The sequence below is a fragment of the Rhinatrema bivittatum genome, chromosome 12 (genome assembly GCF_901001135.1).
Source record: "Rhinatrema bivittatum chromosome 12, aRhiBiv1.1, whole genome shotgun sequence".
In the NCBI taxonomy this organism is placed as follows: Eukaryota; Metazoa; Chordata; class Amphibia; order Gymnophiona; family Rhinatrematidae; genus Rhinatrema; species Rhinatrema bivittatum.
In genome coordinates, this window is record NC_042626.1 from 44193690 (window position 1) to 44217557 (window position 23868).

The window sequence follows — 23868 nt, forward strand, 5'->3', positions numbered from 1 at the left end:
TTTGGGCGTAGACTTTACTTCTGACGCAGCAAGGAGCACATAGAACTGTATAAAACTATGAGCCTGATTTTAAAAAGCATTTACTCCATTAAGTGGGCTTTTGAAAATTACTACAATATATGCCATTGAATCCTCCATGGGATTTACTCAAGTAAGTGCACTTTGAGTAAATGGCTTTTGAAAATTGCTACGATAGTGTGTTACATTTACGTGCGTTACTGCTTTGAAAATTACCCGCTAAGTAAGTCTTCTGCACACGTTTTTGGATTATCATGCTTTAAAGTCCCAGTGCAGTAATATAGCATTAGTTTGCTGCATCAAGAATTAACTTAATATTTACCAAGAAAATGGCCTTGTAATAAGGTGCACAGGCTGGACCATGGTTCTGCGCATATTTTTGTTTGTAGAACTGAACTCCTGATGTAGCAAGGAGTTTCATGCACACAAATGTGTTTACAAGCCTGAGTAAAAATGTGCACACAGCTTAATGCTCCTCCATGCAAATCCCATGCTAAGCAAGGCATTAGCTGCTATTCTGTAATGCAGAGAGGTGCGTAGGCTTAATTCCTGTCTTCTTAGCTCCTCGGCAGAGGTGGAATAAAGTTTCTGGGGCTAGTGTTAGTCTATGAAACTGAACCTGGACTTCGTGGTGTCAGGGGTCCTGTACTCAGCATGTATGCTCATAAAACATGAGTGTTTTGTTCTCACAACTTTTATTAGCCAACTTATGCTCCTAACTTGTTTTGTGCACATAAGAGATAATTTTAAAAGGAGTTCCATGTGTAAAGGTAACATACTATCATAGCAATTTAAAAAAATCATTTATGCATATAATGCACTCTTACATTGTCCCATGGACAATTCGATGGCATGTAACAATTTTCATAAGCTTACTTATACAGGTTAAATGCATTCATACTTGTAAAACCCAATATTGTGCATGAAAATGCTTTTTAAAATCAGGCTCAAATTTTGGAAGCATAATTTATACTTTGGGTGCATGACTCAGTGCTCCTAACTCTTATGTGCACAAATCATGTTTCTGCCACAACAAGCCCCACAAATTATATGGCATGTTTTGTGCACGCTAAGCATACGTTTGTGCACACATTTTCAGGTTAGCATGCTTTTCTAAGTCCCAGTGTATTAGCATACCTTTATTTTATTTATTTAAAAATATTTATTGCTCACAAATTCAAAGACCTTGGAAAGGCACATAGCTGCATTCATAAAACCATTAAAACATAGACAAAACACAACAGATCCTAAGCAGAGCAATATTGGACTCCAAACTATATAATTCACGTTAAAAATGATTGTGCATAATAAATTCATCTCAACATAAATGAAAAGATCATATCGCATCGAGTTAACTTTTTTTTTAGAAATGTGAGTAACAAAAATGCGTGCTCAAGTTTAGTGCACATTTTATAGTCACATCGTATTTCATCGGGCCCAATGTGAGCTAAAATATTTACTTGATGTTTTATTAAAACAGGCTCAAAATTAGCAGTTAACTCCCACAACAGGAAATTTCACCTTCCCCTCTCCCAACAGCAGTTAAATCTAGCCTCATAGTTTCACTGAGGAGCTAGATTTAGTTGCTATAAATCTGGATGTCCAAGGATGTGTTACCAGAGTGGGGAGAGCACTGATTTCAGTGTTAGCTAGCTAAGCTAAGCAGCTGAATCGCAGTCCCAGATCTTGATGGCTAGATTTTAGCCACTAACATTTCCTGCTACTACTATCATTTCTAAAGTGCTACTGTACACAGCGCTGTACAGATACACATAAAAGACATTCCTAGCTCCAGGTGTGGCTCAACAGAATCTTCTGCCTGAGGTGAGGAATGAGATGGCACACACACCCCTGCTTTTATATACCGATGTTCATGTACTGGTACATATCACGTCGGTTTACATAGAACCAAAGTTGGAAATTACATCGAACAAGAGGTTACAAATAACAGGGCAAATAACAGGGCTAACTTGTAAGAGATTATAGAAAAGGTGAGAACGATTTAAAATTATTATTTCAAAAAACACATAGTAAATATAACAGTCAAGCTCGGATTAACAAAAGCCTTCTTAAGCCAGAGTGCATATTTTAGTCCAATTAACTGGCGAAATTATGGTTACTAAATTTATAAACCCAAACAATATAACATGAAAAAATTATGAATTCAAAAAAAGACCTGTTATATGGATGTCAATAATCTGAGTGTACCTTCATACGATGCTGTAAAAAAATACGGCTATCGTGACTGTGAAGCCTATGTGTAGGCTTTAAAAATCATTAGGTACCCCAGTGTTGGAATGCAAACTTTTGTAGTGCTCACTGTAGTCGGTCTTGCCTCAGCCTAGGCTGAGGCAAGACCGACTACAATTTTGAGATAAGTGAATATTGCAACAGTATCCACGTGATCATTTTAGCAACAATTGCACAGTGGACAGTGAGCACTACAAAAGTTTGCATTCCAACACTGGGGTACCTAATGATTTTTAAAGCCTACACATAGGCTTCACAGTCACGATAGCCGTATTTTTTTACAGCATCGTATGAAATTATGGTTACGGCATCATATATCTGGCATGGAGTAAGAAAAGCGTGAATCGGAGACCTTTAAGTGAATGCCTTTGTGAAAAGCCAAGTTTTGAGCTTCTTTTTGAATGTTCGACAACAAGTTTCTACGTGGGGAGAGTATTCCAGTGACATTACCAGTTAGGACATGGTTTATCAAAATAGCCCCACCCACCCACCACCACCAGACACACATATTCCCACCCAGGCAAAACAAGTTACTTTATATTTCTTCCAGGAGCTATTTATTTATTTATTTATTTATACTTTGTATATTCTGCAATTCCATTAAATATGTTCAGTGCAGACTACAGTGCTATCCTTTATGGTGATTATCACTATATTTTCCTAAGACTATGCCAAGTATCAGTATGTCTTTGGAGAATATATTTTATCATTGGGTGATTTTCAAAGCAATCTCTATAAATGCAACATCTGACACATTACCTTTGTTTGTATTCACTCATCTCAGTTGGTCTCAATGTAGTACATTAAGTCCAGGGAAATACAATTATATCTCCATTGCTGAGATACAAATTGGTATAGTACTCTCTCCTTTTGGGACCAAGCAAGCAAGTCTCACATTCCATTTTCTTCGGACTAGGTGTATAAGTTTTCTGGCATTGCTAGCTGACTTGTCATAGTTTCACTTTCCTGAACATTCAGGATTCTATCCCTCCTAGATATCTACTCAGATTAAAGCCAGGGCTAGAGGGCAGTCATAGGGCATGATCCCTCCCAGAAAAAATTGCCCTGGTGGAAGTACCACCTCTTCCTTCTCCATTCAAGGCTAAGCAAGTAGAATCCTCTATGGTTTTCATGATGGAAGATGGATCCACTGTGGGAGTATACTGGCAAGTGCAAGAGTCCCTGCGCCCAACTGCAGAACTGGCAGCATCTCCTTTGTCACTTCCTGCAGCTTAAGGTGGCTATATAAAATTCTCAGTTTAATCTGATTCTTAATGTAAGGTAGATCGAATGACCTGTTATTGGGCATGGTTGTTTTGAAGGTGTTTTGGTAACTCCAGTGATCCCGCACCTCTGCTCTTCCCAAGCCATTGCCATAACCCATGGATTGGTGTGGCAATCTGTAAGTGAATTCTCTGACAGAGTGAGAGGAATTCTGTAGTATCTCTGCTGTGTAAAATAGGCCCAGACCATGAAAATTTCTTGCATAAGGAAGTAAAGTGTGTTTCCTAGCGTGTAGCAGATGGACTCAAACAAATGGGTAAAGTGTGCTCGTGCTAGCAGTTGGAGACGGATCTGATGTCAGCACAGGTACATATACCCCCACAGGAAGTGCCGCAAATCAGTAATTTCCATCTCCAAAGCAGTTTGGAGCTACCTCACGCTCGCTGAGCGTATTTCCAAATTCTAACGTCTAAATTCCTAGAAGAAACCTATTGAAGTCAAACCCCGCATTCCTGCGGTGATACCTGGCGGTCACTCACCCAGTTGAGTTTCCCGAGCTGACTTCCGTGGTCCCTCAGAGGTAAGAGCCTCAGTCCGGTGGCCGGTTCGCGGCAGGGACCTAGCCCCTGAGTGAGAAGGGCTCCGGCGTGGCTTGGCCCCCGAGCGAGACGAGTTCGGACGCGGCCTGGAGGCAGCCTCGGTCCCGGCATGGACTTGGCCCCCGAGCGAGACGAGTTCGGGAGCGGCCTAGAGGCAGCAGGCGCACTTCCTTATGCGCGGCGGTTGAAGGTACTCTCCCCCGCAGCCGGAGACCGCCCGGGTCGCAGCCGGGAAGCGCAGAAGACAAGGTAAGGCGTATATCATTACTTGGTCTCCGAGGAAGTGTGGATTCGCTGGGCCTGCCTATGAGGCAGCACGCCAAGGAGATCGCCATTTTTGCCTGCCTACTCGTCTTCCAGCCGATGAGAGCACGTTGCTAAGCTAAGCACCCACGATAGGCGCATGTTGTTAGCGCACGCTGTTAGCGCACGCGATAGGCGCACGTTGATAAGACGCCCGTGGATAGGCGCACATTACTAAGACACCCGTGGATAGGCGCACATTTATAAGACACCCGTGGATAGGCGCACATCTATAAAACGCCCGTTCTAGGCGCATGCTGTTACGCGCACTTGTTAAGCACATCATTGGGCGATACCGAATTTCAGGCAAATGGCGCATAAGAGAGCCCATGCGGCCGCAGGGCCGGCACCTCCAGAAGCTGGCATGAAAGCTCTAAGCCTCTGCTCAGCATGCAACCTCAGAGCCACACAGAGCGAGGAAGCAGACTCACTATGTGCCCAATGTGAGGAGGCCATGGGAGTCCCAGGACAGGACCGGCCCCAGCCCAGCGGTTCCTCAGGGAGCACACCGGACTTAGCGGGCCGCGGCGAGCAACCAGGGAACCCGAGAGACCTGGTGCCCCTACGGCCAGATCCGGCTTCACTTTCCTGGGTGGAATTATTCAAAGGGATTCACGCCTTTGTCCAGATGCAGTCTGCTCCTCGAATGGGTCTTTCCGTCCCGGGTGATCCGGTCCCTGGACCCTCGAGACCCAGGCGCAGCCACTCACCACCCGACAGCCCCGCTTATGGGGATTCGGATTGCTCCCAGATCAGTGAGGAGCCCCCCGAGGAGGGTGAACTTCCCTCGGAGATAGAGCCATATCGGACCATGAGGCGCTTCTTTCAGAAAGAGGATCTTTCAGGCCTGGTCTCGCAATGCCTATCGGAGCTGGCCATTCCGGGCCAGGATACCCCAGGGGGCTCTAAAATGAACCCCCTGTTAGAGGGCCTGCGCCAACCGGCTCACCATTTTCCCCTCTTACAGGCAGCACAGCAGCTAATCGATCTGGAATGGAAGGCACCGGAGGCCTCATTTAAAGGGGGTCGGGCCTTGGCAGGCATGTACCCTCTGGATCCGGCATCCAAGGAGCTGTTGGCGTGCCCCAGGGTAGACGCCATAGTTAACGCAATAGTGAAGCACACCACCATTCCGGTTGAGGGGGGAGCGGCCCTCAAGGATTCGCATGACCGACGCATGGACACCATTCTGAAACAAGCCTTTCAGGTAGCAGCCATGTCCCTACGAATCGGGACCTGCTGCACCGTGGTGACGCGCTTCTGTTTATCATAGGCGAGAAACAACACCCAGGGAGCAGACATGGAATCAGCTCTCGCATTTCTCACTGACGCAGCCTCCGACCTCATTCGTACGGCAGCCAAGGGAGTCTCCTCTTCAGTGGCAGCCATGAGGCAGCTTTGGCTACGCCATTGGGTGGCCGACTCATCCTCTAAGACACGACTCACAAGAATGCCCTTTAAGGGTTCCTTACTGTTCGGCAGCGATCTCGAGAGCTGGGCTACAAAACGGGGTGCCTCCCCATTACCCCGTCTACCAGAAGACAGGGCGAGGAGGAGCCAGCGTTCTTTTTCTAGACCATCTAGAGGTAGAAATTTGCAGCGCTTCAACCCTTACAACAGGACTCGCTATCGAGCACCTCGTTCCCAGGCCAGGAACCAGTCCTTTTGGACTAAGCATAACAAGAAGAGAACCGGCTCGGGTTCCGGCCCCGGCCGCAACCCACAATTAAAATCAGCCAACCCATTCGGGGGTAGCAGCCATAGGGGGCAGGCTAACCCTCTTCTACCGCAGGTGAGTCGAGATTATTTCGGACCAGTGGGTCCTCGCCATTATCCGAGAGGGATATTACCTGGATTTCTTTCGGCTTCCGCCAAACAAGTTTGTGGAATCTCCTTGTTCACCGCTCAAGGCAGCGGCACTAGAAGTGACCTTACAGAGGCTCCTGGCCCTAAAAGCCATAATCCCAGTACCTGCGGGAGAGGTAAATTCTGGGCATTATTCCATTTATTTCATAGTACCCAAGAAGGAGGGCACTTTCAGGCCCGTCCTGGACCTCAAGTCAGTCAACCGACACCTATGGGTCCCCAGCTTTCGCATGGAAACTCTACGGTCGGTCAAGAATTCGGTATAGCCAGGGGAGTTTCTCACCTCCCTAGATCTGTCGGAAGCCTACCTGCATATCCCAATCCATCGGGATCACCAGCGCTATTTACGCTTCAAAGTCCTGAATCAGCACTTCCAGTTCCGAGCTTTGCCCTTCGGGTTAGCCACCGCGCCGCGAATCTTTATCAAGGTAATAGTAGTAGTGGCGGCGGCACTCAGGAAGGAAGGAATTCTCGTCCATCCCTACCTGGACGATTGGCTGATCAGGGCAAAGTCACCGGAGGAGAGCCACCGGGCAACCATCAGAGTTATAGCCCTTCTGGAGAGCCTCGGATGGGTAGTCAACTTAAACAAGAGCTCCCTACAGCCGTCCCAGTCGCTGGAATACCTAGGGGTCCAATCCGACACCCGAGAAGACAAGGTCAGCCTGACCTCCAAGAGAAAATCAAAACTCCAGAGTCATCTGCAGGCCCTGCTGGGCACCAGCCGGCCCACAGCTCGAGATTACCTTCAGGTCCTCAGCCTCATGGCATCCACTCTGGAAGTGGTGCCCTGGGCGCAGGCTCATATGAGACCGCTGCAACGCGCCCTTCTATCTCGATGGAGCCCACGTGCACAGAACTATACCATACACCTACCTCTACCGGCCAGAGTGCGGTATCAGCTACGGTGGTGGTTGCAGCCCGGCCACATGAGCCGGGGGTCAAGAATGTCCTCCCCAACCTGGATTCTGCTCACCACAGTTGCCAGCCTGAATGGATGGGGAGCACACTGCGAGGAACTCACCGCCCAAGGACGGTGGACCAGAGAAGAGTCGAGGTGGAACATCAACTGACTAGAGGCACGGGCAGTCAGGCTAGCATGCCTGCAATTTGCCCACAGACTTCGCGACAGAGCGGTCAGAGTGATGTCAGACAATGCCACCACGGTGGCATACATCAATCGTCAGGGCGGAACCAGAAGCCAACAGGTGTCCCTGGAAATAACTCCCCTGATGATTTGGGCAGAAGCAAATCTCCAGGACATCTCCGCCATCCACATTGCCGGGAAGGACAGCACGACGGCAGACTTCCTCAGCAGAGAAAGCCTAAACCCGGGGGAGTGGCAGCTGTCACCCGCAGCCTTTCAGATAATTGTGGATCAATGGGGGACGCCAGCCATGGACCTCTTAGCGGACAGGTCCAACGCTCAAGTACCCAGATATTTCAGCCGCAGGCGGGATCCTTGGGCTCAGGGGATCGATGCCCTGGTACAGCCGTGGCCTCAGGGGATCCTGTTATACGGCTTTCCTCCATGGCCCCTGCTGGGCACAATTGTACACAGGATTCAGCGACACAGAGGCCTAGTTCTTCTAGTGGCCCCGGACTGGCCAAGAAGACCCTGGTACGCAGACATGAGACGACTACTGGCAGGGAACCCTCTACCTCTGCCTCCCTACAGGGACCTGCTGCAGCAAGGTCCCATCCTCCACGAGGATCCGGCTCAGTTCTCTCTTACGGTCTGGCCATTGAGAGGGCTCGACTGAAGAAAAGGGGATACTCGGAGCCGGTTATAGATACACTCCTCCGAGCACGCAAGTTCTCCACATCCCTAACATATATCAGGATCTGGAGAGTTTTTGAAGCCTGGTGCGACTCTCACGGCACCAACTCGCATGCCGCTAAGATTCCTATCATTTTGGACTTCCTACAAGATGGACTTCAGAAGGGTCTGTCCCTCAGCTCCATCAAGGTTCAGGTAGCAGCGCGGTCTTGCTACGGTCCCAGGAGTGACGGCAACACCATTGCCAAACACCCAGACGTCTCACGTTTCCTGAAAGGAGTCACACATTCGCCCGCCACTGAAGTGGCCAGTGCCCTTGTGGAATCTCAACCTAGTATTGGAATTTTTGGCGGGATCAGCCTTCAGGCCCCTTCGAGGCCTGTCCCTCCGTTTGTTAACCTTGAAGATGGTGTTCTTGCTGGCTGTGTGTTCAGCACGCCGCATCTCAGAGCTACAAGCACTATCCTGTCGTGATCCATTTCTCAGAATCACTCCAGAGGCTATCCATCTTCTCACAGTGCCATCCATTTTACCCAAGGTGGTCTCACACTTTCACTTCAACCAAACCATATCCTTGCCTACCACGAAAGGTTTGAAGAAGTCGGAGGAAGGTCGAATGCTACGCCATCTCGACATCGGCAGACTGCTGTCCAGATACCTGGAAATGTCAGAAGCAGTACGAAAGACGGATCACCTGTTCGTCCTGCACAGCGGGAAGAAGCAAGGGGAAGCGGCCTCACGGCCCACCATCGCCCGCTGGATTGAAGAAGTGATCAAAGCAGCCTACGTGGAGGCAGGAAAACCACCACCTCTACAGGTCAAGGCTCATTCTACCAGAGCACAATCGGCCTCTTGGGCAGAAGCTAAGCTGCTGTCGCCTGCAGAGATATGTAAAGCAGCGACGTGGTCCTCCCTCCATACCTGCTCCAGATTCTACCGTCTGGACGTCCAGGCCAGGGAGAACACAGCATTTTGCGAGGTCAATCCTACACGGTCCTCGGGCAGCCTCCCGCCCAGTCCAGGAGTAGCTTTTGTACATCCCATTTGTTTTGAGTCCATCTGCTACACGCTAGGAAATGTAGAGATTACTTACCTGATAATCTCGTTTTCCTTAGTGTATGCAGATGGACTCAGCATCCCGCCCGGCTGCCGGCATACATGGGGATTCACCGACTCACGGTAAGCCATGTTTTCTTATAATAGGCCATCCACCCTGCCGGGTGTCGACGCCTTCCGGTTGTGATCACTGGCGGTCTCCAGCTACTATCAATCGGTCAGGGTAATCCTGTTCATTTAATTGATCGGTCAGCTACAGCTTTTGCAAGGAAGATTACTGATTTGCGGCACTTCCTGTGGGGGTATATGTACCTGTGCTGACGTCAGATCCATCTCCAACTGCTAGCACGAGCACACTATACCCATTTGTTTTGAGTCCATCTGCATACACTAAGGAAAACGAGATTATCAGGTAAGTAATCTCTACATTTTTTTCTTTTTCTTCACTGATCTAACACTTTAACATGCAATCCTCTAAGTATGGAATAAATCATTGTCTTTGCTAGTGATGTCACTGAGATATGCAATATATTGTACAGGAAGCAGCAGAGGTGAAGGTTTTTCAACTAACTATATTAATTATGTTGCTATTAAAGCCAGAATAGTATGCTTTTCTTTATCAGATTAAATCACTTGTCATGATAATTCAAACCCAGGAATCTGGGAAGGGATGCTTCCATTTTTGGTTCAGTCTTCCAAATTCAACTTATTTTCATCGATAGCAATCCAATAACCTCCAGCCAGCTGTTTTTCCGTTTGATCACTTTGATGTTTGTAAATGTAGGTTTTATTTTATTTTTATATGATACCATACACCACTTTGGACAACCCTTCAGGGCTGGGAAGATGCTTAAGAAATGTTTATACATAAAAATAAAGAAATTAAATAACAGGGTGTGGATAGCAATACAATTATTCAGTACATTTTCAATTGCTGATGCTGTCCACAACCCGAATGATTATAGTTTGAGTTGACAATTGTTCTTTGAGGATTAAGGAATGATACAGACAATCCTCATTTATAATGTGGTTTTTATATATCTTGTAGGATCCCACCAATGGATATTATAGCGTGAATACTTTCAAAGACCATCATTCCACACCCACTATTTCACTGTCAGGCTGCCAGCCCGACCTGAGAGTCTCTAACAAGCAGCGGGTACCGACAGGCATGTCCTTCACCAACATCTACACCACACTGAGCGGGCAGAATCGGCTTTATGACTACAGCCAGCGTTTTGTGCTGGGCATGGGCAGCAGTTCCATTGAGCTGTGTGAGCGGGAGTACCAGCGGGGCTCCATGAGCGACAGCAGCTCCTTCCTGGACACACAGTGCGACAGCAGCGTCAGCAGCAGCGGCAAGCAGGACGGCTACGTGCAGTTTGACAAAGCCAGCAAAGCCTCAGCCTCTTCCTCCCACTACTCCCAGTCCTCGTCCCAAAACTCGGACCCCACCCGTCCCCTGCAGAGGCGAATGCAGACACACGTCTGATATTTCCTCCCATCCCTTAGGAGACAAATGGAGGACAAGGAAGGGAAAGCCGGGGGGGGGGGGGGAGGGGGGGATGATGACAAATGAACAAGGGAATCATACTGGTTAAAACAGAAACTGGCCTTGGAAACTCAAGGGAGGCTGCCGCCTAGTACTGGAGACACTATTTATATTAAATTCCACATGTTGGGGTGGGAGGGATGGAGGATTTATGAAGCACTTTTGCCCACAATAGAAATACAAGCCATGGATAAAATCAGAATAAAACTGTGTTGTATTATTTAAGAAGAAAGATAAACAACTTATCCAAATAATTAAAAATACAAAGACTTTGCACCACCGTCTAGGGCGATATGAGCCCCAAGATTAAAAACTTTTTGCCTGGGGTTATGGGGTAAAGAAAGTCTGTAACTGAAGGCAAGCCAGCATTAAGCACAAAATCTTATTTTCCTAACGTAGTACCTGGACTTTAAAGACTTGGGACTTTGGGAAGAGGGATTGAGAAGTTGGAGGACAGATGTCAAGTTGTACACCACATGTTCATACCTAAGCACATAGCACAGTTCCTGAACACGGAAGGACTAAGATAGCAGGAAGCCTCTAACCATTGTTCAGACTGGGTTTGTGGGGGGAGGGGGGAGGTAGCACATTTCGTGTCTCACCCTCTTCTGATCAGATAAGCCTTGAGTTCCATAAGCACTCCAACCTTTGCTTGAATCTCAGGAGAGCATTGCACAAACCTAGGAGGAAAACCTGAGGTCATCGAAAATAAAATTTTAAAAGGGGGGGGGGGGGGGGGAATGGGAGGAACATGATTTCCGTTACTTAATGGGAGTAGTCATTCAAGCTTTAAAATGAATAAAAAAGGAAAAGAAAATGCTATTTCTGACTAGAAAGATTGATGACAGGTGGTAGATGACAGCTGATCCTGGCAGTCCATTGAAAATCCATCCCTGGAGCCCAGGGAAATATTCTATCTGCCTGTCTCAAAAGACCAGGCATCATGCACCTAGCCTTATAGGTTGTTTACATCTTTAAAAAAATAATAATAGATTTTCTTGGGCAGGATTTCCCAGAGTCCTTTTATTATCCTGCCACACCCTTAGAGGTGTGATCAACAGCTAGCTTTTTTTTTTTTTTTTTTTTTTAACATTTATATGGTTTTTGAGGATTTTGCAAAGCATATGCATGTCTCCCCACAAAATGTACAATTTTGCCACTTAAGTCTGACGGTAACCCTGACCCTTGCTTTGTAGAACTATAAAATGGTTGGTTTAGTTTATACAGAAAAGTGAAGGAGATGGGGGGGAACCCATCACCTGTAAAACAGAATAGATTGCAAATCATTTGCTGTTTCCTCTCCTTTGCTGGGTGTTTCAATATCCAAAAAATATTTTCTTTTATTTACTTATGAATGGCAATTCTGGTAAAGTTGTACATGGGAGAAATAACAACAGGATAACATTCTCTCTTTGAAGGTAAGTATGGAAACCTCAGAATTAGCATTTTTAACTCAGATTTCGCCGGAAAATTGGAGAGCTGTGCTGGGTGAAGGAGTGGGCCAGCTTATTAATATAGTAGCAAGTAGGAGAACATAGGTTGTCATGTTAAGCTTTACCTCTTTGGCTGGATAGAGATGGCTGGGTCTCCCGAGTTTGCTCGTTTTCTTTTTCTTTTTTTGTGTTTCTAAAAAAAAAGAGAGCACAGCCTGAGATGAACCATGCTGAGTAATACTTATCTTTAACCAGAAAACTTGGAATAAGAACTACAAGCCAGCATAAAATGTGCTGTGGAAAATACCAAACCATACCACAATGCATCTCTATGGTAAATCCATTAAGCAAAATGGGCAGAGTAGATGGACTGCTTGGTTGTTTTTCTGCTCACATTTACTATGTTATTATGGTGCCGCTGGTGGAGGTGGCTGTGATTTATTCATAGGGCCCATTCAGAATATGTCTAGCTGGAGCAATGGTGCCATAAGCCTTCAACCACAGATATCCAGGGATTTTCATTTCTACTCCCTCTTTCCACTTACATTTAAAACACTGCTATTGCAGTGGGTGTTCTCAATAGGAGGCTATAGATGACTGTTTCTTTCAGAACTTGTCCTTCGAGGACAAGCAGGATAGCAGTTCTCACACATGGGTAACATCATCTAATGGAGCACAGCCCAGCAAAATTATGTCAAAGTTTCTGGAATTTTGATAACCTCTCTGAACATGCTCAGGCATGCAATATCCAATCCCCCTTTTCCCCCTACTTCAACAGCAGGGGAAAAGGGGAATTGGATTCATACAGCAACCAACAAGGGCCCCAACTTTTACGGTCTGGGAAAACAAGTATAGGGTAACTTGCTGATGCGGTGGGGTTACTATCCTTAATCAATAAACCTTGATACTGTTGGTGCAACTCAAACATTGCTTTCTGTTCAACGACAAGACATAATGGGGAATTGGATTCAAACAGCAACCAACAAGGGCCCAGACCTTTACGGTGTGGGAAACTGATAAGCATGGGGTAACCGACAAGGCACAGGAGATATTACCATAAACATACTGGGCAGACTAGATGGACTATTTGGCCCTTTTCTATTTTTCTGTGTTTCTATACCACGTGTCCATGCAGGATCCCCTCAGTCTCTTCTTTTCCGTGGAGCCTCATGACTCACAACCAGTGAGTCTCTTTTGTTTTTCATGACTTTTCTAAGATTTGCATGTTTTTTGACTTTGTCATGTACCAGATTCACACGGTCAACATGGGGTCCCCCCAATTCTCCCCATTTCTCTTATGACCCCTCAGGGAATAACTCTACTGATGTTTTGAATTCCGATGCATCTGGAGACCTCCCATCTGAACCATCTCCTGTTGACAGAAGGAAGTGTCTCCCAAAAGACTTCTCCTTTGCTGGTTTCATATGGTTGATGGTGGAGGCCATCCCCTTTCAGTTACAGACAGAGGAGGATACCCAGTACAAGATGCTGGATATGCTCCAGTATGTAGAGCCTCCTAAGGAGTTTGTGGCAGTTCCAGTGCACAACATTCTTATGGAGTTACTGCTAACTTTCAGTGCCTACCATCAATAGGAAGGCAGACACGATTTATCTCGGTCAGAAGGCTTTCGAATTCAACAAGCATCAGCTGCCCCACCAAGCGGTGGTAATCAAATCTGCTCTCAAGAAGGCCAAGCGCACTCAGATCCATTCCTCTGCTCCCCTGGGGAAGGATCAGAAGGCCATGGATGCTCTTGGGAGAAAAGTGTTTCAGGGTGCTATCATCATTGTTCATATATTAGTCTACCAGCTCTACATGGGCCAAAATAGTTTATGCAGGACATACTGAAGCAGATGCAGGAAGTGGCTAAGCAATTACCTCAGCAGCAGGAGGACACTTTCCAGTCGCTGCTGCACAAGGATCTGAAGTGCGGGAAACATGTGGTCAGGTTGATTGATGAAGTTATCGAGACAGCATTGAAAGTCTCTGCAGCAGGGATCGGCACCCATAGACTCACCTTGCTTTGGATCTCAATCAGGAGGTGAGGGAGCGACTTCCTGACACGCCATGCAGTGGAGAGATTCTCTTCAAGGATAAGGTGAAGGATGCAGTGGTCCAAATCTGGAACCACCGTACTTCACTCCAACAGCTCTCCACTGGCACTCAGGACCCAGCCTCCTTATCGAGGAAGGCTTTGAGGTCTGTCCATAGGAAGTCTTTCTTCCACCCGAGGAGATACTATCCTCCGCCACCTCGACCCTGGCAGCACCAACAGGCCCCTCATAGCCATCCCAGGCAACAGAGGGCCCCAAAGCCCCAGCCAGAGCACCAGGATGAGGTTTTGACTGGAACTCAAGGAGCATAGCTAGGTCTGCTGTACCCATGGTGAAGGATCTTCCAGTTGGGGGGCAGGCTGCAACTCTATGCAAACTGGTGGCTCAATCTAACCTCAAACCAGTAGATCCTCACCATTGTTCAAAGCAGATACAGATTAAACCCTTTGAGTGCCCCAACAAATTGCCCCCCCCCCCCCAAGTCCTTTTTGGGGACCAGTAGCACATTGGGAAGTGCTTTTAGTGGAACTCTTCTCGCTCGTTCTTTTTTTTAACTTTATATTTATGAAATTTGTTTCAAGTATATAACAAGAAAAAAAATAGAAGAATACAAGAAAAGTTTGGTTATACAGGACAAAATAAAGAAATAAGCTATATATATAAGAAACATGCCATAGCACAAACAAAAGTTCATAACTGGAGAGTTGATTCCTATTAGCAAGTAAGCATATTTTAATTTACTTGAGATACTCCAAAACAAGAATTCTAATATCTTAAGTTTTCTCTAGACTAGTTTTATCATCAAGAAACCTTTTTAACTGTGAAGAATCATAAAAAGTAAATCTATTCCCTTCATATACAACACCACATTTGCAAGAAAATTTTAGGCAGAAGGACCCCCCTAGTCCAATACTTTGGGGTTTTAATTGGAAAAAAGATTTTTGCTGCATCCTTGTATTTTTGGAAAGATCGAGAAAAACGTTTACCTTGTCTCCCAAAAAGAGAAGAAATCTATTTCTGAAGAGAAAAAGGTTTCAGTAGTAAATCTCTATCCATTTCTAAAGCAAAGGAAATTATCAAGGTTTCTCTAGCAACTATATTCACTTGAGAGTTTTCTAGCAAAGCAGAAACATCTAAACTGACAGAGGGAGCCAATAAATCAATCCCATCTTCTTGATCACTAGATACACATTTCTGAGAGAAAATATAATATGATATATAAACTGGAGGCATATTTTGGGCAGAATCTTTACATTTTCAATTAAACATTTTTTAACCATTTCACAAGGTGAGAGGGTATTACATCAGGGGAAATTAACAAAAAGCACATTTTTATATCTCAAGGAATTTGTAAGCATTTCTGTTCTTAAACAGAGAGAGGTATTCTCTTTGATCAAAACATCCTGTACAGAAGAAAATTCAGAAACCTGATAAGGAAGAGATTGTAAGAGGAGTAGCATGTTTGGCTAATGAAGATGAATGTGATTCTATCTGAACAGAACCATCAATGGAAAATTTACATTACTGTACCACTCATCCCTCTAATATACCTTCCACTCGTTGCTAGGAAGTAGCTAAATCTTCTAGAGAGATTTTTTGTTAGGTATACAAAAAGGCTTCTTCTGTAAACTAGGAGGAGAAACAGGGTTTAAATGAGAAAAAGGAGAGGAAAATACCACCTCATCACCACTGCAAGAGTTAACCCCAACATCAGCAGCAGAAAAAGAATTATCCCCCACCTCTAAATCCCAAAATCCCACAGGTGAAGTCCTGCAGCTGCTCCTATTATTTCTGGAGCAGATGAACAAGACTCGTATCCACGGGTTGTAAAGGAGGGTTCTGGTTTTCTGGGCTCAAAATATGGCCAGAGCAATCGAGCCTTTTCCCCCAGGGCAAAGAGGGAGGGGATTCTACTCCTGGTACTTCCTGATTCCAAAGAAAACAGATGACTCCATCCCATTCTAGAGCTGTGGACCTTGAACAAGTTTCTAAGAAAATAAAATGTCAAGATGTTTTCTCTGGGTACCTTGATCCCCTTCTTGAAAAAAAAGGGGACAGGCTATGCTCCCTTGATCTGAAGGATGCATACACTCACATCAAGATCTTCCCCAGCCACTAGAAGTATCTCCATTTCATGGTGGGAAAACAGCATTTCCAGTACTGCATTCTACCATTTGGACTAGCATCAGCCCCACTTGTCTTCATGAAATACTTACCCATGATGGTGTACTTTTAAAAGCTGGGAGTTAATGTTTTTCCCTATCTGGACAATTGGCTGGTCAAGAGTACATCTTGGATAGAAGCCAAAGAGTGCATGTGCTCGTCCATTTGGGTGCTGGAGTCATAAGTTTTCATCATCAACTACCCCAAGTCCCATCTCATCCTGTTGCCACAACTGGACTTCAGTGGAGCCCTGCTAGACACGGCTCAGGCCAAAGCCTTCCTGCCCCAGCAATATTATGACTACTGTGCGAGAGATTTAAGTGAGCCAGCAGGTTTCAGCGTGGCACATGTTGAGGCTGTTGGACCACATGGCAACAACAGTACATGTCACTCCCTTGGCATGTTTGCACATGTGGAGAGCTCAATGTATCCTAAGATCCCATTAGCAACAAGCCATGCAGCATCTATGGGACTGTATTCAAATCTCCCTGTCCCTCTTTGTCCTGCTGATGGGAAAATTGCAATCTGGAATAGGGGATATCCTTCCAAAGGCCTGTGGTCTAAATTGTACTAATAACGGATGCGTTCACCCTTAGCAGGCGGAATCATATTGATAGACTCCACACCCAGGGTCTGCAGTCCTTCCAGGAACAACTGTGTCAAATCAATTTTCTGGAGCTCTGGGCAGTCAGGTACACTTTGTGGGCTTTCAGAGATAGGCTGTCCAACAAAATTGTGCTGATACAGACCAATAACCAAGTGGCAATGTGGTATGTCAACAAGCAAGGAGGTATGGGATCATACCTCCTGGGTCAGGAAGTGGTCCAGATATGGTCATGGACCCTTTCCTTTGGGATGGTGCTCAGGGTCATGTATCTGACTGGAATGTAGAATGCAATTGAGGACAGACTGAGTCACTCTTTCAGACCCCACAAATGGTCTGTGGATCATATCTTTTGCTTGTGGGGAAGTCCAGAGGTAGAGCTATTTGCAGTGCCATAGAATAGGAAAGTTCTTCAGTTCTGCTCCCTGTACAGGGCACTTGGCAGACCAGCCTCAGATGCCTACATTACCTTGGGGGGGGGGGGGGGGGATTCTGTACAGGTATCCTCCAGCTTCACTGGCGGTAAAGACTTTGTTGAAGTTTTGCAAGAACAAAGGGACCATGATCCTTGTAGCCTCTCATTGGCCGAGACAGATTTGGTTTCCACTACTCCAAGAAATATCCATTCAGAAACCGATCAGACTGGAGACTTCTCTGGATCTCATCACCCAGGATTGAAGGAGGTTTTGCCACCCCAACCTTCAGGACCTGTTGCTCATAGGCTGATTCTGATTCTGCAACCACTCGATCTCTCGGAAGGTGTGTCTTGAGTCCTTGTAGCTTCGAGAAAGACTTCTACTAGAAAGTCCTATGGATTGGAGGAGGTTTTCTGTGTGCTATGAGCATAAGGCCCTAGATCCTTTCTCCTGTTCACCAGAAATACTGCTTGACTAACTTCTACACCTTTTGGAAGCTAGTCTAAAGACCAATTCCATTAGCTTTCATCTGAGTACAATTGGTGCATATCACCATGTTGTAGAGGGCAAGCCCTCTCTGTACAGCCTATGGTTATACATTTTATGCGAGGACTGCTTCAATTGCAGCCTCCCCTAAGGTCTCCCACTGTGTCTTAGTACTTCAACGAGATGTTGGCTCAGCTGATGAAAGCTCCTTTGAGCTACTGTTCTCCTGTGACCTGAAATACCTGACCTGGAAGGTCATATTTTTGGTGGTGGTCACTTCACGCAGGTTCAGTGAGCTCCAGGCCTTAGTGACTTATCTGCCTTACACTAAGTTTTTCCATGATAGGGTGCATATGCAAGATCACCCTAAGTTTTTTCCTAAGGTGGTGTTGGACTTCCATCTTAACCAGTCCGTCATTTTTCCAACATTCTTACCCAGGGCCTAGTCGCACCAAGACAAAAAAGCCTTACAAAGTTTGGACTGCAAGAGAGCCTTGGCCTTCTTTCTGAAGCAGACAGCAGCCTATAGGCAGTCTACTCAGCTTTTTGTTTCTTTTGATCAGAACAAGTTGAGGATCGCTGTTGCCAAGCAGATGCTTTCCAATTGGCTAGCAGACTGCATTTCCTTCTGTTATGCCCAGGCAGGATTGTATCTTGAGAGCCATGTCAAAGCTTACTCTGGTCGAGCCTTGACAATGTCGGTGATCCACTTGCGAGCAGTCCCCATGGAGGAGCTCTGCAGAGCTGTGACATGGAGTTCCATCCACTCATTCACATCTCATTAGTGTCTGGATAGGGATGGCCGATGCAACAGCATGTTTGGTCAATCTTTCCTTCAGAACCTGTTTGAGGTGTAGACCCCCAACTGTGTTCCATCCTAGGGCCCATTCTTTGTTTTGGCTGCCTCCCCTTGTTGTTTTTGTTGTGCCCATTAGCACCCATTTTGTTGCTCCCCTTTTTTGTTGGGGGACCACCTATAGTTAGGGATTCACCCATGTATGAGGACTGCCATCCTCCTCCTCCTCAGGCAAAGCAGCATTCCATATCTGTAATAGGTGTTCTCCAAGGACAGTGGGATGTCAGTCCTCATGAAACCTGCCCCCTTCCCTGCAGAATTGGGTTACAATTTTCTGGGTAATATTATTTTATTATTATATTGAATTTTATGTTATAAAACTGAGGGGACCCACTTGAACTCATAGTATATTGCATGTGTGAGGATGCGCAGAGAGGTTCAATCAAAGTTCTAGAAACTTTCACATAATTTTTCCTTGCCGGGCTTCATTGAATGATGTAACCCATGTGTGCCATCCTGCTTGCCCTCAGAGAAAACAAAGTTGCTTATCTGTAACAGGTGTTTTCAGAGGACAACAGGATGTCAGTCCTCACAAAACCCGCCTATCTCCCCGCGGGGTTGAGTTTCCACCTTATGGGTTTTATTTTTATTATTTTATTATGAATTCTATGTTATAAGACTGAGGGGACCCCGCATGAGCATGTGATATATTGCATGTCAGACCATACTCAGAGAGGCTCAGTCAAAGTTCTAGATATTTTGACATGTTTTCTATTATGGGCTCCATTGGATGATGTCACCCATGCGTCATGACTGAGATCCTGTTGTCTTTAGAGAACACCTGTTACAGGTAAGCAGCTCTGCTTTTTGTGTGCATCCTGAATCTAACCTCTAGAAACCTGTGTTGCACAATAATGGTCTTCCTTGCCTGACCTCTTGGGACTTTGCATGCTGCCTTCTCAAAATTTCCAACAATTGGGATCCAGTATTAGAGATGTGCTTCAGCCGAACCTTTTGGTTCGGCCTGCCGCAGGAAATTTTGTTTTCCCGCAGTTCGGGCCGATTTTTTTCGGCTGCCCCCCCCCCCAAAAAAACAAAACAAAAAACACCCCAACCATTCAAATTCAATTACCTACAATCCCCCCACTCTTCCGATCCCCCCAAAATTTGACAAAAATACGTGGTGGTCCAGCGGGGGTCCCAGGAGCGATCTCCCCCTCTCGGGCCATCGGCTGCCACTAATCAAAATGGCGCTGGTGGCCCTTTGCTCTTACCATATGATAGGGGCTACCAGTGCCATTGGCCAGCCCCTGTCACATGGTAGGAGCAATGGATGGCCCATGTCATTTTTTAAGATGGCGCCGGCTGTCCATTGCTCTTACCATGTGACAGAGGATGGCCAATGGCACCAACAACCCCTGTCACATGGTAAGAGCAAAGGGCCACCAGCGACATTTTGATTACTGGCAGCCGACGGCCCGAGAGGGGGAGATCGCTCCCGGAACCCCCGCTGGAACACCAGGGACTTTCGGCAAGTTTTGGGGGGGGTTGTAGTTAATTGAATTTGAAGGGTTGGGGTGGGTTTGAGTTGGGGTTTTGTTTTAGTTCCCTTTCTCCCCCCCCCCCCCCCCAAAGAAACAATAAGAAAACCACATGAAATTTTGTGGGTTTTTCTATTGGTTTGTCAGGCCCCCGGAACGCAACGAAATAGGAAATATCAGCTTTCCTATTTCATTGCAAACGAATGCATATCCAGTATACACAAATTTAACTCATGTGGATATCTTGAAAACCTTACAGGCTGTAAGATCATCAGGGCAGGTTTGGCAAACTCTATCCTAAATTCTCTCTCTTTTCCCAGCTGCAGGTCTACCACTCTGACTTTGTCTTCCTGCCATTTCAATCCAGTCCTGCTTTACTCACCCTATTCCTGGTAACTGGGAAAACCAGGAACAACCCACAGTGTTATGACATGGAGTTCACACTGTAATAACTGTTTTCCTAGTCATCCTTCCCAGAGGTGGCTGCATGTATGTTTCTGACATATAAAATTGCAAATTGTTGTGCAGATCCTATTTGGATGAAAATCAACAGAGTACTACAGGGCTTTCCAAACCTGTCCTGAGGGTGCCACAGCCAGCCAGGTTTTTATTTATATCTTCATTACAATTTGTGGATCATCTGATCCGCAGAGCTCTAAGTGATTTTCAGCAAAACCTACATAATTAGATAATGCATATACAAAACAGAGAATAACTTGGAAAACACTCAAAAGGGCGTCCTCAAAACATAAGAAAACATATCCTGCCTAAAATATATAGCTAGGTAATAACAAAAGAAAACATATTCTGCATAAAAAAAATATAGCCAGATATTAGCACAAGGAGTGGTTCAGCCAAATGCCTAAATAAATGGGTTTTTAATTCCATTTTGAACTTTTAGGTGTCTGCTGTCGTAGATTAACAAGCAGAGTATTCTAGAACTCCGAGGCGGTGACAGATGTGCCAGTTTATATGACGGAACATCAAGCATGCCCCTTATGAGGGAGCACAAGTTATGAGCAGGGAGATAAATCTGTAAGAACACATTTGCCCAAGGAAAGGAGTCCAGTTGCAGAAGATTGTGAACAATTACTTTGATCTTATATTGAATTCTCCATTGAATGGGAACCAATGAAATCTATACAAAACTGGGATAATGTGTTCCCTTACCCGAGTGCCAGTAATTAGGTGCACCGTAGTATTCTAACGAAGCTGCAATGTCTTCAAAGAATAAGGAAGGCAGGCCTAGGTATACTATGCATAATAATCAAGTAACGGCATAACAAGAACCTGAATCACTGATCGAAAATCTGCCAGGCTTAACACTGGTTTAAGCCCTCAAATCATGACTATGCATGAGATGAATTTGGAAACCAGTGTATGCAAATTTATTGCCTGTATAATTATCATAGATATCCTGAAACCCAACTGACTATGCGATACCCAGGACAGGTTTGAGAAGCCCTGGAGCACTGGGTAGTGATGATATCTTTGTCTAATGCTAACACAATGTTTCCAAACCCAGTCCTGGAGGAACACCTAATCAGTTTGGTTTTCAGGATTGCCACAATGAATATACATGAGATAGGTTTGCATACACTGGTCTGTAATGTATGCTAAATGTATAAGAAAGTATGCTGGTAGCATAACATAGTAATATCGGAAGAAAAAGACCAAATGGCCCATCCGGTCTGCCCAGCAAACTTATGGTAGTAACTGCCGCTCCACACAGGTTACCCCCATGTTTCTGTTAAGGGTAGTAACCGCCACTCCACGCCAGTTACCCCCCAAGCTTTATGTTAAGGGTAGGAATATTAAAAATCAAAACCAAGCAACTATCAAACCTATAACAAATTACTGCTAACAACATTTTTACAGAGTGAGCAGCCTTCCTGATAATTCATAAATGATGATGCTTGAATGTGCCTTGCTTTGGGACTTGGCCGAAAAAGCAGTCATTAGCTTTTTCCCTAATGTCTTTGTATTGGTAACCTAGACTGTAAACATCAGGACTCAGCGTCTAAATCCAATTACCCTTTTCTCCCCCCCTCCCCCCACCATCAAAGTGGAATGTGATGCTGCAGTTGTGTCAAAATCATGTAAGCTAATTGGTTAAGGGTAATAATCCCCATGCCTTCTCTTAGTGGTAGCAGCTGCCACTCCATGCTGGTTACTCCCATGCACTCTTTTCTTAATTTCCAACTCTAGGCTTTAAGGATCCACAGTGATTATCCCATGACTTTTTACATTTGTTTACTGTTTCTGTCTTCACCATTTCTTCTGGAAGGGATTTCCAGGCATCCACCACCCTCTCCTTGAAGAAATATTTCCTGACATTAGTTCCAAGTCATCCCCTCTCAAGTTTCATTTCATGAGCCCAAGTTTTACTGTTTGATTTTCTCTGTAAAAGGTTCAAGGAACAAGCATCATTAAAACCATTCAGGTTTTTAAAGGACTGTATCATATCTCCCCCCTGCACCTCCTTTCTTCCAGGGTATACTTATTCAGACCTTTCAGCCTCTCCTCATAAGTCTTCCGGTACAGACCCCACACCATTTTGGGTGCCCTTCTCTGGACCACCTCCATCCTGTCTCTATTCTTTTTCAGATGCGGGCTTCAGAACTGAACATAATATGCCAGGTGAGGCCTCACCAAGGACCTATTCGATGGCATTATCAGCACTTTTTTCTTACTGGTTATTCCTCTCTCTATGCAGCCCAGCATACTTTGGCTTTAGCTAACGCCTTGTCACATTGCTTTGCCACCTTCAGGTCATCGGACACTATCACCCCAATGTCCCTCTCCAAGTCCAAGCATATTACTCTTAATCCCCATCATTCAGTTCTTTTGAATTATCGCACCCCAGATGCATGACCACTTCTTGACACTGAATTCCAGCTGCCAATTCTTCAACCGCTCTTCAAGCACTTTTCATTCTCTCTACTCCTTCAGGCATGTCCACTCTGTTGCAGATCTTAGTATCATTCACAAATAGACAAACTTTACTTTCTATTCCTTCCGCAACGTCATTCACAAAGATATCGAACAGAACCGATCCCAAAACCAATCCCTGTGGCTTTCCACTTAACATGGTTCTTTCTTCAGAGTATGTTCCATTTACCATTACACGCTGTCTCCTGTAAGTTAACCAGGTTGTAGTCTACTCCACCACCTTGGCGCAGTCCTAAGCTTCTAATTTTATTCACGAACCTCCTGTGCGGTACCGTATCAAATGCTTTGCTGAAATCCAAGTAAATCATATCTAGCAATCTTCCTCGATCCAATTCTCTAGGCACCCATTCAGAAAAATCAATCAGATTTGATTGATAGGACCTTCCCCTGGTGAATCCATGCTGCCTCAGGTCCAGCAATCCACCAGACTGTAGATAGTTCATTATCCTTTCCTTCAGCAGAGTTTCCATTAATTTTCCCACGACCGAAGTGAGGCTAACTAGCCTCTAGTTTTCAGCCTCCTCTCTGCTCCCACTCTTGTGAAGCAGGACCACTACCACTCTTCTTCAGTCCCACGGCACCACTTCCCTTTCCAGGGATCTATTGAACAGATCTTTCAGTGGACCCGCCAGAAATTCTCTGACATCCCTCAGTATCCTGGGATGAACCTCATCTGGCCCTATGGCCTTGTCCATTTTCAGTTTGCCTTCCCATATATTCTCTTCTGTAAATGGAATTTGTCTATCGCCCGCCCCTAGATCTTCTCAACCAGCA

The 23868-nt window shown here is 45.5% G+C and overlaps 1 protein-coding gene and 1 long non-coding RNA gene across 4 annotated transcripts in view; one reads left to right on the plus strand and one right to left on the minus strand.

Annotated features, from left to right (window-relative positions):
• Nucleotides 1-11307, plus strand: part of KIRREL3 (kirre like nephrin family adhesion molecule 3) — a 1312393-nt gene extending 1301086 nt beyond the window's left edge. For all 3 annotated transcript variants that reach the window (XM_029572739.1, XM_029572737.1, XM_029572738.1), the window contains one exon: nt 10145-11307. In XM_029572739.1, the coding sequence (XP_029428599.1) occupies nt 10145-10588 (444 nt within the window). In that variant the 3' untranslated portion in view covers nt 10589-11307. The remainder of the gene's footprint in view (nt 1-10144) is intronic.
• LOC115073855 overlaps nt 11216-23868 on the minus strand; it is a 61474-nt gene continuing 48821 nt past the window's right edge. The window contains exons 2-3 of the long non-coding RNA XR_003852143.1: nt 12207-12274; nt 11216-11328 (exon numbers count right to left, since the gene is read on the minus strand). This is a non-coding gene — a long non-coding RNA (uncharacterized LOC115073855). The remainder of the gene's footprint in view (nt 11329-12206; nt 12275-23868) is intronic.